Raw genomic sequence first — 13472 nt, 5'->3', positions numbered from 1 at the left:
GACTGTGGGAACACGTAATGTGAAATAATAAAAAAATAGTTTTTCTGCTTAGCAGGTACAGCCACAAAAAGGCAGCGCCCACTGAAAATTGTTCTCTTGCTCTCATGTTGGTCCTTCCGTCAGGATGGGTTTTTAGTGCTGAGCAGTGTGAACTTAAAAGCCAACATATAATAATGTGCCTCCAGCTCATTTCCATACACAAGTGCAAAACCATAACCTACCAGGACTTTTATTTTAATGGTACATTCACATTTCTCCATTGACGTGGGTGGTTTGTACACTGCAAAGTGATAAAGTTACATCTTTCTGCTCTTTCACGTGCGTTGATTTCAGCTGTCAAAGAAACTTAGAAAAATAATAATAAACAACTTTTCCATATATCTGTAGTCAGGCTGGAAAAAATGACACCACTTTTTCTTTCCCTCCTGCCCCCCCAGCAACCGAATTCCCCTGACTTTTAGGCTTTTCTCTTTTAAATGACGGCTATTATGACTTAAAATTCTAAGACAGTTTCCTATGGATCTCTCGCAATGGATGTGGCATTAGGTGCTCACTGGGCTCTACCGCTCGCTCTCACTTCTTTGGAAGCTCATCTGGGCGCCTCGTTAGCGGCTGTCGCGATGTGCTCTCCAGCAGTGCTGGGGGAACTATCTAATTTTTCTTACCCTGGTATTATTTCCTAACGTTTTTAGGCTCATCATAAGTCAGCTGCGGCGCTTTCCAGTTTACGGACTTTTTGCCAAACCTTTTCCATACACTGAAAGCGATTCAGAAATGATAAAAAAAAAAATGCCGCATCAAATTAGCACGTACAAACATTTATTTTGAAATTTCCATTCCAACTGTTATGAAGAATTACATCATCAAAGCACTTCATGGCAGTGAAAATAGCTCTTACCCCTCTGACTCATCCATTACTCCATTAAAGCTGCAAAATGTGCAATTTGCTTGAAAAATAGGTTGCTTTTTATTCAGATTCCCATGAAAAGTCAAAATTCAATAGCCAAAAAAAAAAAAAAGGAAAACAAAACAAAACAAAAATAAAAAACAAACAGAACAAAAACACCAACCCGGCTTATAGGGACTCTACATCCAATCCTCTCCCCCTTCCCCAAAAATAACTTACAAAGATAGTTTAAAGTTTTAAATGAGTTTAAAACCAAGTGCATCTTTTTTTATTATTTTTTTCTTCTTCGTCTCATCATAATAATCTTAAAATTCTAAAAACCCATAATTTACTTTCTTGGAAAAAAGGCAGCTAGCCGTTGCTTCTTGATTGGAAGAATATGTATCTCCGGCGAGTTCATTTTCTTTAGCTTTACGCTCCTGTTTTTGACGGGTTTCCTGAGGGCCTCAGCGCTGTCCCGGGGCTCGGGCGGGCTCTTCACGTCATAGCACTGCAGCACTGAGTCCTGGGGCAGGTCCCTTTTGAAGGAAAAGTTTTTGGTGGAGACCCCCGACAGGCCCTTGATCTTGCCGCAGAAGATGGTGGGCACGGCGTCCTTGACGGAGACGATGACTTTGGCTGTCTGCGACGTGCTGACGATCTCGATGTTGTTGCCGGCCTTGGGCTCGCAGCCCGCCCTGCCCGCCGGCTCCACCAGCCACTTCTGCGGCTGCCGCAGCAGCTCGGCCACCCCACCGCCCGCCCCCCTGCCCTCCGCCTTGCCCACCTCTTGGGGTTTGCAGGGGGCGAAGGGGGCAGCCGGGCCGGGGAGCTTGTCCGGCGTGGGGTGGGCTCCGGCCTCGGCGGTGGCGGTGGGGCTGGTACCAGCGACGTCCCCGTGAGGCCCCCCCGGCTTGCGGCAGGAGGCGAGGGACAGGTCCAGAGCCCCATCCTCCGGCGGTGGAGGCGGCGGGGCGGCCTCGCTGGCTTGAGGCACGGGTGGCCCTTTCATGGAGAGGTCCAGCGCCTCGTTCTCGCCGCCCATCTTGATGACGGTGTGGCGGCTCATCTGGGGAAACTCTCGCGGGTGGAGGAGGTCGAAGGGCTTGGTCTCCTCCTTCTCCAGGGGGGTCTGGGTGCCCTTGCAGGAGTGGGGGGTGAAAAGTGGCGGCTTGGGCGGGTCAGGGGCCACCTTGGCCTCAGCGCCATGGGGCACGGGGATGGGGACAGGGATGGGGATGGGGACGGGGACGGGCAGGGGCACGATGACGGGGTAGGGCACCAGCAGCGTGGGAGGGGGCACCAGTGGGGAGAGGGGTGAGCTGAAGGCCTGGGGTGGGAGGGCAGCATAGTCGGGGGGGGGCTGGCAGGGGGCAGAGCCCAAGGTGCCCTGCGAGGGAAACAGGTCCTGGAGGACGGCGGCAAACCCTGGCGTCTGAAAGACGGGGGGCAGGACGGGCTCCTGGGCTTGGCCAGAGGGCTTGGGGTCCAGGAGCTGGGGCTGCCCCACGGGGGCGGTGGCCCCGGAGAAGAGGCCGGTGTGCAAGGGGCTGGCGGGGCAGGCGGCCCCCGGGGGCAGCACCAGGGGGGAGTTCAGGTGCTGGAAGACGTGCTGCTCCAGGAGGACAGGCAGCGGGACGGGGCCCTGGGTGGTCATGACGTAGGGGGTGGCGGCGTTGGTGGCCGGCATCTGTGGGGCGGCGCTGCCCGCGACCTGCAGGTGGATGGGCAGGACCACGGGGCTGTCCCCCAGGCAGATGGGCTGCAGCACGGTGGCCGCCACCTTCAGGGCCACCCCGCTCTGCGACTCAGCTGGCGGCGTCAGGATGGAGGGTGCGGGGACTGTCACCAGCGGGGACAGGGCCTTCTTCATCAGGTCGGCCGAATTGATGTTCCAGGCCTCCGCCGTGATCAGCTGGGCCACCCCGTTCTCCAGCTTGTTGTTGGCCATGGCCGAAGGCGAGCTGGTGACGTCCATGGGCAGGTTTGAGGCATCCTTGTACAGCTCCTCCATGTCGTGGGGCTTCTCGGGCTCTGCCGGCACCGCCTCTACATCGCCATCAGTGGGACCCGCGGTGGCTCCGGGCTGCCAGGAGCATCGGCACCGACATAATTTGGCCTGCAAGCCAGAAAAGTATTTTAGACACCGCATAAATCTCCTCCTTAAAATAATATTTGCAATTGCCTTTAAAGACCCCATCACCGAAGAAAAGCCATTAAATGTTTCCACGCTTCAGGCTAACGGCTCAGTGATACAGTGTACTATATATACAGAGATGCTGGAGATATATATATCCGTGAGTGTTGTACGAAAGGTTTTGAGGAACTTATATTTAGCCATAAACACAGATAATTTAAAAGGCCTGCAGCCAAAAACACCCTCCTCCCCCCACCATAGGCAGCCTGAAACAAGGACTCGGGCCGTCTGTTTCACGTTTTTAAACAAAGCTTCACGTAATGACAGTGCAGGGCAGAGCCCAGCGACAGCGTGCTGTTTTAACTCAACAAAATCCCCCAAAACAAACATCTCTAAAAATATCGCAGCTAAGAAACGTTCCCCTATTGGTGAAGGGTACTCAATTCCCTACAATACTCATCCCTTTCTCAGCCCAGCGGGATTTACTAAAGGCAAGCAGGAAAGCGCTGCACGGGGTGTACACACCTCCGAAACTGCCGTGTGCAGGGGGAGAGAGGAGCATGGCCAGGCAAAGCCAAACCAAACCAAACCCAACCCTGGCACTCACCCTGCCACAGAGCAGTAGCGTGAACCAGGCACCTGATTCAGTAAAGACCCAAAGAATAGCAAAACAATCAAAGCAACTTCAAATGTATTTTGACAGCCCAACCCTTTATATTAACCAAGCAAATGGCAATTAAAAAAGGGGCAGAGATGGCTTCCATTTGTGATCGCGGTGAAATTTGCAGCCTGTTTCATAAAAAGATTAACATTCCCCTCCCCCTGAAATATAAAAAAGCAGCAAAGTAATGGCGCTGCACATCCATTTATTTAGAAGGATAAGTAATTTCCGCCCCACGAGCTGCAGCCGGCAGACTTTGGCGGGGGCTGGCCTGGCGCCGCCCGTGCCTCTCCCCAAGTGTGCGGCGCATCCTATCCTCGTAATAATCACCATGGAAACTTGTCCGGTTTCAACTCTGTTACCATGGGGAAGCACTGGCGCACCCCGAATTTACATTTTCCACCTGCACGCGGCTGAATCCCGCTCCCTACGAGCTCCCAGGCGGGTGCGAGCGAGGGGCTTCCCCGCATCCTGCAGGCGCGCCGGCCTTGGGGTGACAGGGGGGGCAGCACCCCGCTGAAATCAGAGGGGCAAGGAGTCCCAGCCTGGGGATGCGTCTGTGTCTGAGAGCAGGCGTAGAGCTGCGCCGGCTCTGGCGCTTACAGAAATGATTTGCTCGCACAGGTATTTGTAGGACCAACAAACCTACAAACGGGACAGGGAAAAGGGGAGGAAAAAACCCAAACCGAAAACCCAAAACACTCGAACCAAACAAATCCCACAAACCGAGGCTAAAAAATGGCCAAGGCAGGGAAGCGGGAAATCTCCCATGTCTCTCCTGAGACCTGTAAATCCTTGGGTTTGGCAGCGAGATGCTATGGCGAGCGCAAGACTACAGAAATGCCATGAGGTAACAGCAGAGGCTGGCTGGGTAAAATGCTAATAATTTATCAGGCACATTTGAGTTCTTAAAAAGGCTTTTTAGAAGTAAACAGATGAGTCATTTCTTTTCCCCTCCTGCTGCTGGCTTAAGGAGAATAATTCCAGATTTTTTTCCCATCTTATGAAATGTTCAGCAGAAAACATTCACAAATATGGGCTGAGGGGTTTTTTTGTTTGTTTCCTTTTCCAGCCTTGGCTGGGACAGATTACAGGCAGGCAGAGGTGCCTAAGCAGAGAAAAATGGGAGCAAAAATCAAATCCTTTATTCCAAAAGTGACAAGTATCAATATATATATATAAAAAGCTGTGACAGTCTCGGTTGGAAAAAAAGAAAAAACCAAGAAGAGCAATTGTTTCTAAAAATAAAGACAATGAGGAGACCGCTCAGCAGATTCAAGCTGAAAAAAACCCCAGACCTTGTTGTTTCTGTTTAGGAATTAAAAAAGACATTTTCTACTGCTCTTACATAATCTCTCTGTCATTTTAAAAAGACCATTTTAAGCCCCTGTGGTCTCTGCAGCACTCACACACCAGCATCTTTGCTCCCTCCAGCTGCTGCAGCACAGCCGCGTATTTTGCACATGACGCTGGCTCTTCCCGATGTTTCTGTTTGCTGGAGAAGCGTGAGATCGCGGTGTTTTCATAGAGAATTAATGATCTGGAGGGGACAGGAAATGACCCCTTGTTCCCCTGGCAAGCTCATTTAGCGCTGAGAAACAGAAAAATTAAGATGAAAATTATGCTGCCTAAGAGACTTGAGTGATTAGCATGCTGTATGGACCCATGGAGAGAGAGACACGTCACCCCCGAAGATGAAAGTATAAAACATAATAAAATCTCCCCCATTGCTGCTTTAAAAGGCAACAGGGCTGGAGACGGAGGAAATATCTACATGAGGGGAAGAAGAGCTCATCTATCACCATCAGAAACCGTGAAGAAATGCCTGTGGGCTTGATTTTTTTGTTTGTTTGGTTTGGTTTTTTTTGGTTGTTTGGTGTTTTTTTTTTCTGTTTTGTTTTTTTTTAAAGCATAATCAAATATGACTCTATGATTGTTTTCCACACTGATTTTGGGATCTATAAATATATATCGCTGAGCTTGTGGTCCTGCACTGCCTTGGGGAGGGCCCCACCATGTGAGGGACAGGAGAAGATGAGAAAGGTGAGGAGCTGCCCTTGACTGAGGTTTATGGGCTTGGGGTGGGGTTTTTCCCCCCCCACCCCCACCTTTCCTGTGTGGAAATGTACCTTCCTGTACTTCTGTTGCACCTGCTTGTTGAATGTGTCATCGCTACAGAAAAAAAAAATTACACACACACATATATACACACTTAAACATATTTGCCGATCCTGCCCGCAGGCTGCAGGTTGCCAGTGGCTGCCAGGTACAGCAGAGTCCCAGCACAACTGCCCGGGCATCCTGTAAAGCAATTTCTGGTTTCACCCAGGAGGCAATCCCAGGGCTGCTAAACATGTTTTACACTTGACACCTATCGTCAAGGTCAGTCACAGAGTGATAATGATCCAAGTCCCCAAGCCTTGAAAAGGGAAATGTTTCAGGATCTGGGATCAAGAGACAGTCTGAAGTTGTCCAAAAAGGTGTTTTGTAGTTCCTGGACTCCCATGTACAGCAAGTACACAGTACAAAACCAGAAGTCGACATGGAGATGACTAAATTTTCATTGTTGGTATTAACAGTGATAGCTACACTGTATTTCTCCTTTAAGAAAAGTAAACCTGAAGTATGTGCTGGGTTTGGGGTTGGTTTGTTTTTCTTTTGTTTGTTTGTTTGTATTTTTTTAAGATTGATGCTTCACTGCACATAAATTATTCAGCGTTACCAAGTTTTTAAAACAAGTTTCATGTACCTAATATACACAAATGAAGGTAATATAATTCAGTGAAATTGCCTTAAGCTTCCTCTGTCTACCATACCTCAGTGCCAGAAAATCAATTAATTTCACTTTCCCTACTTATCTATTTAATATTTAATTTGCTATTTGTTTTAATTGAAAAGAGGCTTGCAACACTGAAACGAGCCCTATTGTAAATAACCCATGCTTTCCCACCGGGGTGCTGATAAGAGTTAAGTTCATGGCACCAGGCAATGATGTGTGTAACTGTACAGGAAATGGTATGTTAGCTACACAGAAATGCCATGAAAGGAGTGGTGATAACTCTAGCTTATTTTTTTTTTTTAATCTCCTGCCGATGGCCGCGCAACAGACTTTTCTCAGGGCTGCTGCGTGCCTTCCCGTGGGACCGAAGCACCGCACCATACGCAGCTACCCCCGTGCTCTGCGTGCTCGTCCCTATCACGGCTTCTACCTCATAGCTACACAGAATTCAGATTATACCATGCACACCGCGGGAAGGGGCTCAGACGCTCCCTTTGTGGGATGCCCTGCTCAGTATCTCCTGGAAAAAACAGGGTTGCCCTTCAGCATAAACACAGTATCAGACACAAAACAAAATTTGAAATCTTGACTTAATGGAACAGCTCAGGGACAAAATTATGGATGGATTTGGACTTCGGCGTTTTGCCAAAACGCGCTTCTTTCTGTCACTGATGTTCCTGCCAGAAAAAACGTTTGATTTTTGTGCTGCGGAAGCTCATGAACAAGGCCCCCAACAATGTGGATGCCACACCGCCCTTTGGGAGGGCAGCAGACCCACCAAGCACCCTGGTGGCATGCACCCCCACAGAGTGCACCCCAGTCCCTGTTGGGCTGGTCCCACCAGCACAGGGCAGCATGCCCCATTGCCCTCACCCCACCATGAAACCAGGCACCCCACCTGCGCGCTGCTGAGAGACGGGTTCTGAAGCTCAGGGTTGGTCCTGCCCCTCCTCAGACGTCTCAGCAGCTGAAGCCTGACCCACCCTTCTGCAGTAAATACGCAAGTGGGCAACGGGGAACACATATTGACACAGACCAAGCAACTATAAATCACCTTCCGCCCTACAAATTTTGGTTTGTATAGTTTCAGCCATACACAAATAAAGGCTTTACCATATTGCTATCAGTGTTTTGTTGCTAGAACAGAAAAAATATGTTTGAATAAACTGAGCTTTCCTATACAAGTACACGGAGCTATCACTACACAAACAATGTACAGGTGAGCTCTCCCATACATGCAAACCACAGATGATTTCCGCAGTGTTTGCCTCTCACGTTTCACACCAATTCATGTACCCAGGCACCTGGGACTGACACTCCTGGCTACGCCACATACCCTTTTACTAGTGTAGGCCTCTACACCAAAGAGCAGGAGTAACGAGCTAACAGCTAATGGTGAACTAGCCTCCTCCCTTCTGTTTCACCATTTGTGGTGCTGTGTTTGATAACCCCACGCAGCTCGGATGCGTGCAGTGCACCAGGAGGGTTGGTGGGACCTGTCCCTGCTCTGCTCGCAGGAGGGCTGATGGTGACCCCTTCTGCGGTACAGGGCAGGTAGAGCAGAGGAGACTCACATAACATTGGTTGAGGCAACCAGCCCTTCACTGTCCTGCTGGCTCACAGCTGGACCCCAGAAACAGTCCTATTGCCTCTGGAAAGGGGGCTCAATGTCCCCCCCTTGGTCCTGACCAAAGGGAACCACTGGGGATGCACTTTTCTGTCCACTTCGAGGGACACTGAGGAACAATCCCGGTTTAGCCCTGCCCTCGCCCGCTTCACTCCCTTGGCTCAAGCACCCAGCAACTCCCTGTTAAGATTTAGGAGACACCATTCAAAAGTGACTGAGGGCAAGGTGGGAAAGATCTTGGAGAGACAGGCAGGATTCTCGCTGGTACCGGCCAGAGCAAGGAGCAGGGGCTACACCAGGGTACCCCCACCGGTATGGAAGGCTGCACCCCAGCCTTTGCTCCCCATCCCTCTGCACAACCTCCACTGGTCCCCACATATCCACATACTGCCCTGCATTACTCCTCACTCCACAGGAGCTACACTGCGGAGGATGAGCTTGATGCTGCCGAGAAGCAGTTAAACTAAGAGCATCTCATCAGAAGACGCCGGAGGAATAATAAGGCTCCGACGCAGCCCGTGCAACAGGTACTCTTTCATTTTCCACTGCTGCATTACGGATCCTTCCGGAGGCAAACTTATTTGTGTCAAGGCTCCCATCCAGGCTGTTAAGCCCTGGGGGAACCAGAGGGAAAGGAAATCATTACGGCAGCGCAAAATGGCATGTTATAGATGGGATATTGACAATATGTACACACCGCTTCGGCACACAGCACGATCGTTCTCAAACACAGCGGCTTGGCTGGCTGATCATACTCCGGTCTTTTAAATAGTTCGTCTGAGAAATACCACAGCAGTCTGCCTATTGCACAGGCTAATCGCCTGCAAAGAGCCACGTTACAGTCATATATTTACAAACTATATTGCTGTTGTCAACAGCCTGTAGTTCACAATCCATCCCAGGGAGGAGAGAACTCACTTTCTTCTCATTTAAAAACAAATCAGACCAATTGAAAAAAAAAATCCTGTCACAAGCCTGAAACCTGCGTCTTTACTCCCTAGGGCAATATGTACAAGAGAAACGATAAATGCTGTGGAAGGAATAGCACATTTGCCTGAAAAATTTCAACCTGCAGTGAATTTTCATACCCAATTTGAAATCCTCACAAAAACTCCTCCTACATTTGCAGCGGGAACTGTGACATAGCCCAAGTGTCAGGGAGATGGCATGTGCTCCCGTACTGCCAGATGCCTTTTCCCTTCCTCTGCTCCATTCATGAACTATTCCACCAACTGGATATAACGCTTAACTGATGGTCCCCTAATTTCAAAAGGACCACTGCACATGCCATATATAGTATTACATATAAGCAGCCACTATAAAAACAAGGCTATTTTAAAATTATTTGAGATTGATCTCGGTATTCCCAAATGCTTGAGTTTCTTATATCTGCAGCACATCCCAGTTCCTGGGGTGTCTGAACTGTCACACTTGGAGGAAACTTGCAGTAAGCTTCCAAAAATAAACCCTTTCAAATGGTTGTTTATTTTTTTCCCTTGGCATAGTACAGAAACACCTAAACAGTGACAGCTTGTTTGGCCTGCAGTAAGTTGAACACGCTCTCCAAGGCAGAGACAGTGCACAGAAATCTGATGTATTAAATGTGACATGTGAAGGACAAATATAAATTTGCCAGCTGTAATTACTGCTGAGTCACGTGCCACCCGGTTTGGTGATGTCCCTTTGACCCAGCAGGCTCGGTGCAGCTTTCGCATTCCAAATTTCTCTTTAAACAGGGAAAAAGAGTGACCATTTTTGTGACTGCAGAGGTATCTGTTTAAATCGGCTTTCCCTTGATGCTGCTGCCAGCAGTGTACAGACGTCTCCTCCTAGAATATGATGTAGACCCTTGGGATGGAGACATTGGCAGCTGCAGTGGTGTGTTGGGATGGGTGCGTTGGGGACCCAGTAATCACACCTTTGCTCCAAGCACCTGAGGTGGGCAGGTGCTGCCTGCGCGGGCACATGCTGCCTTCTCACCAGCAGCTCCCCGAAAGCCAAACTGTAGAGCTGCTTGCTCCTAGGAAAGCCCTGCTGTGCACTTCTCCCCACCTCTCAGCGCCATCATGACCCGCTGCTTGCTCAGAATCACAGACTCACAGACTGGTTGCGGTTGGAAGGGATCACTGGAGGTCATCTGGTCCAAACACCCTGCTCAAGCAGGGCCACCTACAGCCAGCTGCCCAGGACCATGTGCAAGTAGCTTCTGACTATCTCTAAGAAAGACTCCACAACCTCCCTGGGCAACCTGTGCCAGGGCTTGGTCACCCACACAGTGAAAAGGAGTTTCAGTTTGTGCCCACTGCCTCTGGTCCCACCACTGGGCACCACTGAAAAAAGCCTGGCTCTGGCTCTGTCCTCTTTGCACCCTCCTTTTGGGCATTTGGGTACACTGTTGAGATACCACTGAGCATTCTCTTCTCCAGGCGGAACAGTCCAAGTTCTCTCAGCCTGTCCTCATAGGAGAGGATGTTCTACTCTCTTCATCACCTTCATGGTCCTTTTCTGGACCCTCTCCAGTATGTCCATGTCTCTTCTACACTGGGAAGCCCAGAGCTGGACCCAAAACGCCACGTGTGGCCTCACCAGTGCTGAGGAGAGGAGAAGGATCACATCCCTCGGCCTGCTGGCAACATCCTCTGACGCAGGCCAGGGCACCATGAACCTTTTTTGTGGCAAGGGCACACTGCTGGCTCATATTCAACCTGGTGACCACCAGGACACCCAGCTCCTTTTCTGCCAAGCTGCTTTCCAGCTGGGTGACCCTGGCATGCACCGGTGCCTGGGCTTGCTCCTCCCCAGGTGCAAGACTTTGTACTTCCCCTTGTTGAACTTCAAGAGGTTCCTCTTGGCTCATTTCTCCTGCCTGTTAATGTCCCTCTGGATGGCAGCATGACCCTCTGCTGTATCAGCCACTCCTGCCAGTTCTGTGTCATAAGCAAACTTGCTAAGGGTACACTATCCATCATCCAGATCATTAATGAAGACATTGAACAGGACTGGACCCAGTATGACTTCTGGCTACACCATCAGTCTCTGGCCTCCAGCTTGACTTTGTGCCATGGATCACCACCTTCTGGAACCAGCCATTCAGCCAGTTTCCAATCCACCACACTGTCTGCTCATCCAGCCCAAACATCAACAGGTTGCCTATGAGGATCTTACAGGAGACATTGTCAAAGGCCTTTCTCAAGTCCAGATAGACAATCTCCTCTGCTCTCCCCTCACCTACCAGGCTTGCTTCTCATACAGTAGGTCAGCTTCCCATGGGGAAGGCAAACCAGCAGTGGGTGCAAGACTTAGTCTAGACTAAAATGACATCAGGGAAAATTGGACTTAGTCTAGAGATATCTCTTGCATTGGAGCTCCTGAGATTTACTGTACCTTGACCTCCACGGTTTTCACACACACCGTGAACCCACGTTTTCACTTTTGGAGTCAGATCGTAGGAAGAATGCAGAGTCAAGCTAGCATTAAAAGATTTCTTAGGCTTGAGAAGTAAAGTGCATGGTTTTCCTATGGGAAAAAATATTTTAAACAATTTTTCCTGTCATTATATATCCCATTTAACTGATTATTTAGTATCATTTTCAATCAAAACATCATATTCGCCAGCAAAGCAAAGAAAAATGAGCTGTTTTGAGAACACGGAGCTAAACAAAACAAACAAGAGAGCCGTTACTTTACAATAGATTTTAAAACCCGTGCATTTTGTTTTCCCAGCAATCGATACACCAATGATAACAAGAGGAAAAGGATACCAATTAAATGTAATTGCCAGCCCCACTTCCCCCAAAACCTGAAACAAAAAGCACTCAGTGTCAGCCTGATAAAATATTTGCTCCTTTCCCAGTCAAGTGCTTTATTAAACAGTCCTTAAAGCATCTCAGTTTTTACAAAGGATTTCCAAGTTTGATGTCAGTGAAACGACTTCAAAGCTTCATTAGTTCCTCGGCAGAGGTTTGTTCTCCACTCAGAGACACTCAGCTCGCTATTTTGTCCTGACCCTCTCCACTGATCCCAGGCTCAGATATTTTTACTACATTCATTTGATCTTTTACGATATTCGGATGAGAACTGGTATCGGTGTGGCAAAGGCCAACATCCATTGCCCGTCTCTTCTAGCTTACGTGAAACTGTCTTGCTCCTGGCTACGAGGGATGGGATCCCCTCACATACCAGTTACCAAGTCTCAGCTGATGCATTAGCGAAGTAAAGTTAAAATCAGTTTTTAAACTGCTACGGCACTTTTGCAGGTGAAACATCTGACTTTTCCCCTTTACACCAGCATCATTTTGATGGCTTTGGCTGCCTCACAACTAGCCACACAAGCAAAGCAGGCTAGAATACCCCTCGGGGGTAAACCAGCTCAGAACCCATACACAAGGTGAGGTGCCACCACCACCACCACGTGCCTCAAGAGCCCCAGTCCCTCAGATGTGCTGCAAACCCTTTCCCATCCCCTCCTTAGAGCATGCCAGTTCCAGTTAAAAACCACTTCTTCTTGGTGCAGACAAGGCCAGAGTAGGCCTAACGTCAGCATCGTTGAGGGGGCTTCTCTTAAACTTGTCTTGCTTCTAGCCCTTCTTGAGACAGAGGAAGAAGAAGCAGAAACCAGTCTGAATGTCTTTTAAAGCCATGGGGGTTAGAATAAAAAATCCCTATGCTGCTGTAACTCAAATCAACTGAAAGCCAAATTTTCACATAACCTATGTTGTCCTAATACAGTCTGGCTTAAATAAATACATAATGAGAAGAGAAAAAAAGCAAAGCCAAGTAAAAAACTGAACCTTTCAGCTTGCAGATCCTTTTTGGTGAGGTATGAATGCTCCTACCACAGGTAAGGATGTGCAGGTCATAGAATCATAGAAACATTTTGGTTGGAAAAGACCCTCAAGATCATTGAGTCCAACCATAACCTAACTCTGGCACTAAACCATGTCCCTAAGAACCTCATGTATGTGTCTTTTAGACACTTCCAGGGATGGCGACTCCACCTGGGCAGCCTGTTCCAATGCCTGACAACCCTTTCTGTGAACAGATTTTTCCTCATATCCAGTCTGAACCTTCCCTGGTGCAACTTGAGGCCACTTCCTCTCATCCTATTGCATGTTACTTGGGAGAAGAGACCAACACCCTCCATGCTACAACCTCCTTTCAGGGAGTTGTAGAGACCAATAAGGTCTCCCCTCAAGTGACTAACCATACACACTTGTGCCACCCAGTTTGCCACAGTGGGCCGAAAGGGCAAACCCTAACTCCTGCCTGTAGCTGTGATGTCTCTCAGTGGCACAGATATTGTCCCAAACGACAAGATTTAGGGATGGGCCAGAAAGCTGGGGACCGAAACCAGACTCATCAGCTTCTCTACTCTTGTGGGAC

At 49.0% G+C, this 13472-nt stretch overlaps 1 protein-coding gene across 1 annotated transcript in view; it reads right to left on the bottom strand.

The window, feature by feature from the left end:
- Positions 1–802: 802 nt before the first annotated feature.
- Positions 803–13472, bottom strand: part of RAI2 (retinoic acid induced 2) — a 47743-nt gene continuing 35073 nt past the window's right edge. The window contains exon 2 of the mRNA XM_082070239.1: positions 803–3005. Within this exon, the coding sequence (XP_081926365.1) occupies positions 1236–2900 (1665 nt within the window). The 5' untranslated portion in view covers positions 2901–3005 and the 3' untranslated portion in view covers positions 803–1235. The remainder of the gene's footprint in view (positions 3006–13472) is intronic.

Source organism: Streptopelia decaocto (genome assembly GCF_964273445.1).
Source record: "Streptopelia decaocto genome assembly, chromosome: 1".
Taxonomy (NCBI): domain Eukaryota; kingdom Metazoa; phylum Chordata; class Aves; order Columbiformes; family Columbidae; genus Streptopelia; species Streptopelia decaocto.
Note: the sequence above shows the minus strand (reverse complement) of the source record. Positions and strands in the feature narration are given on the sequence as shown.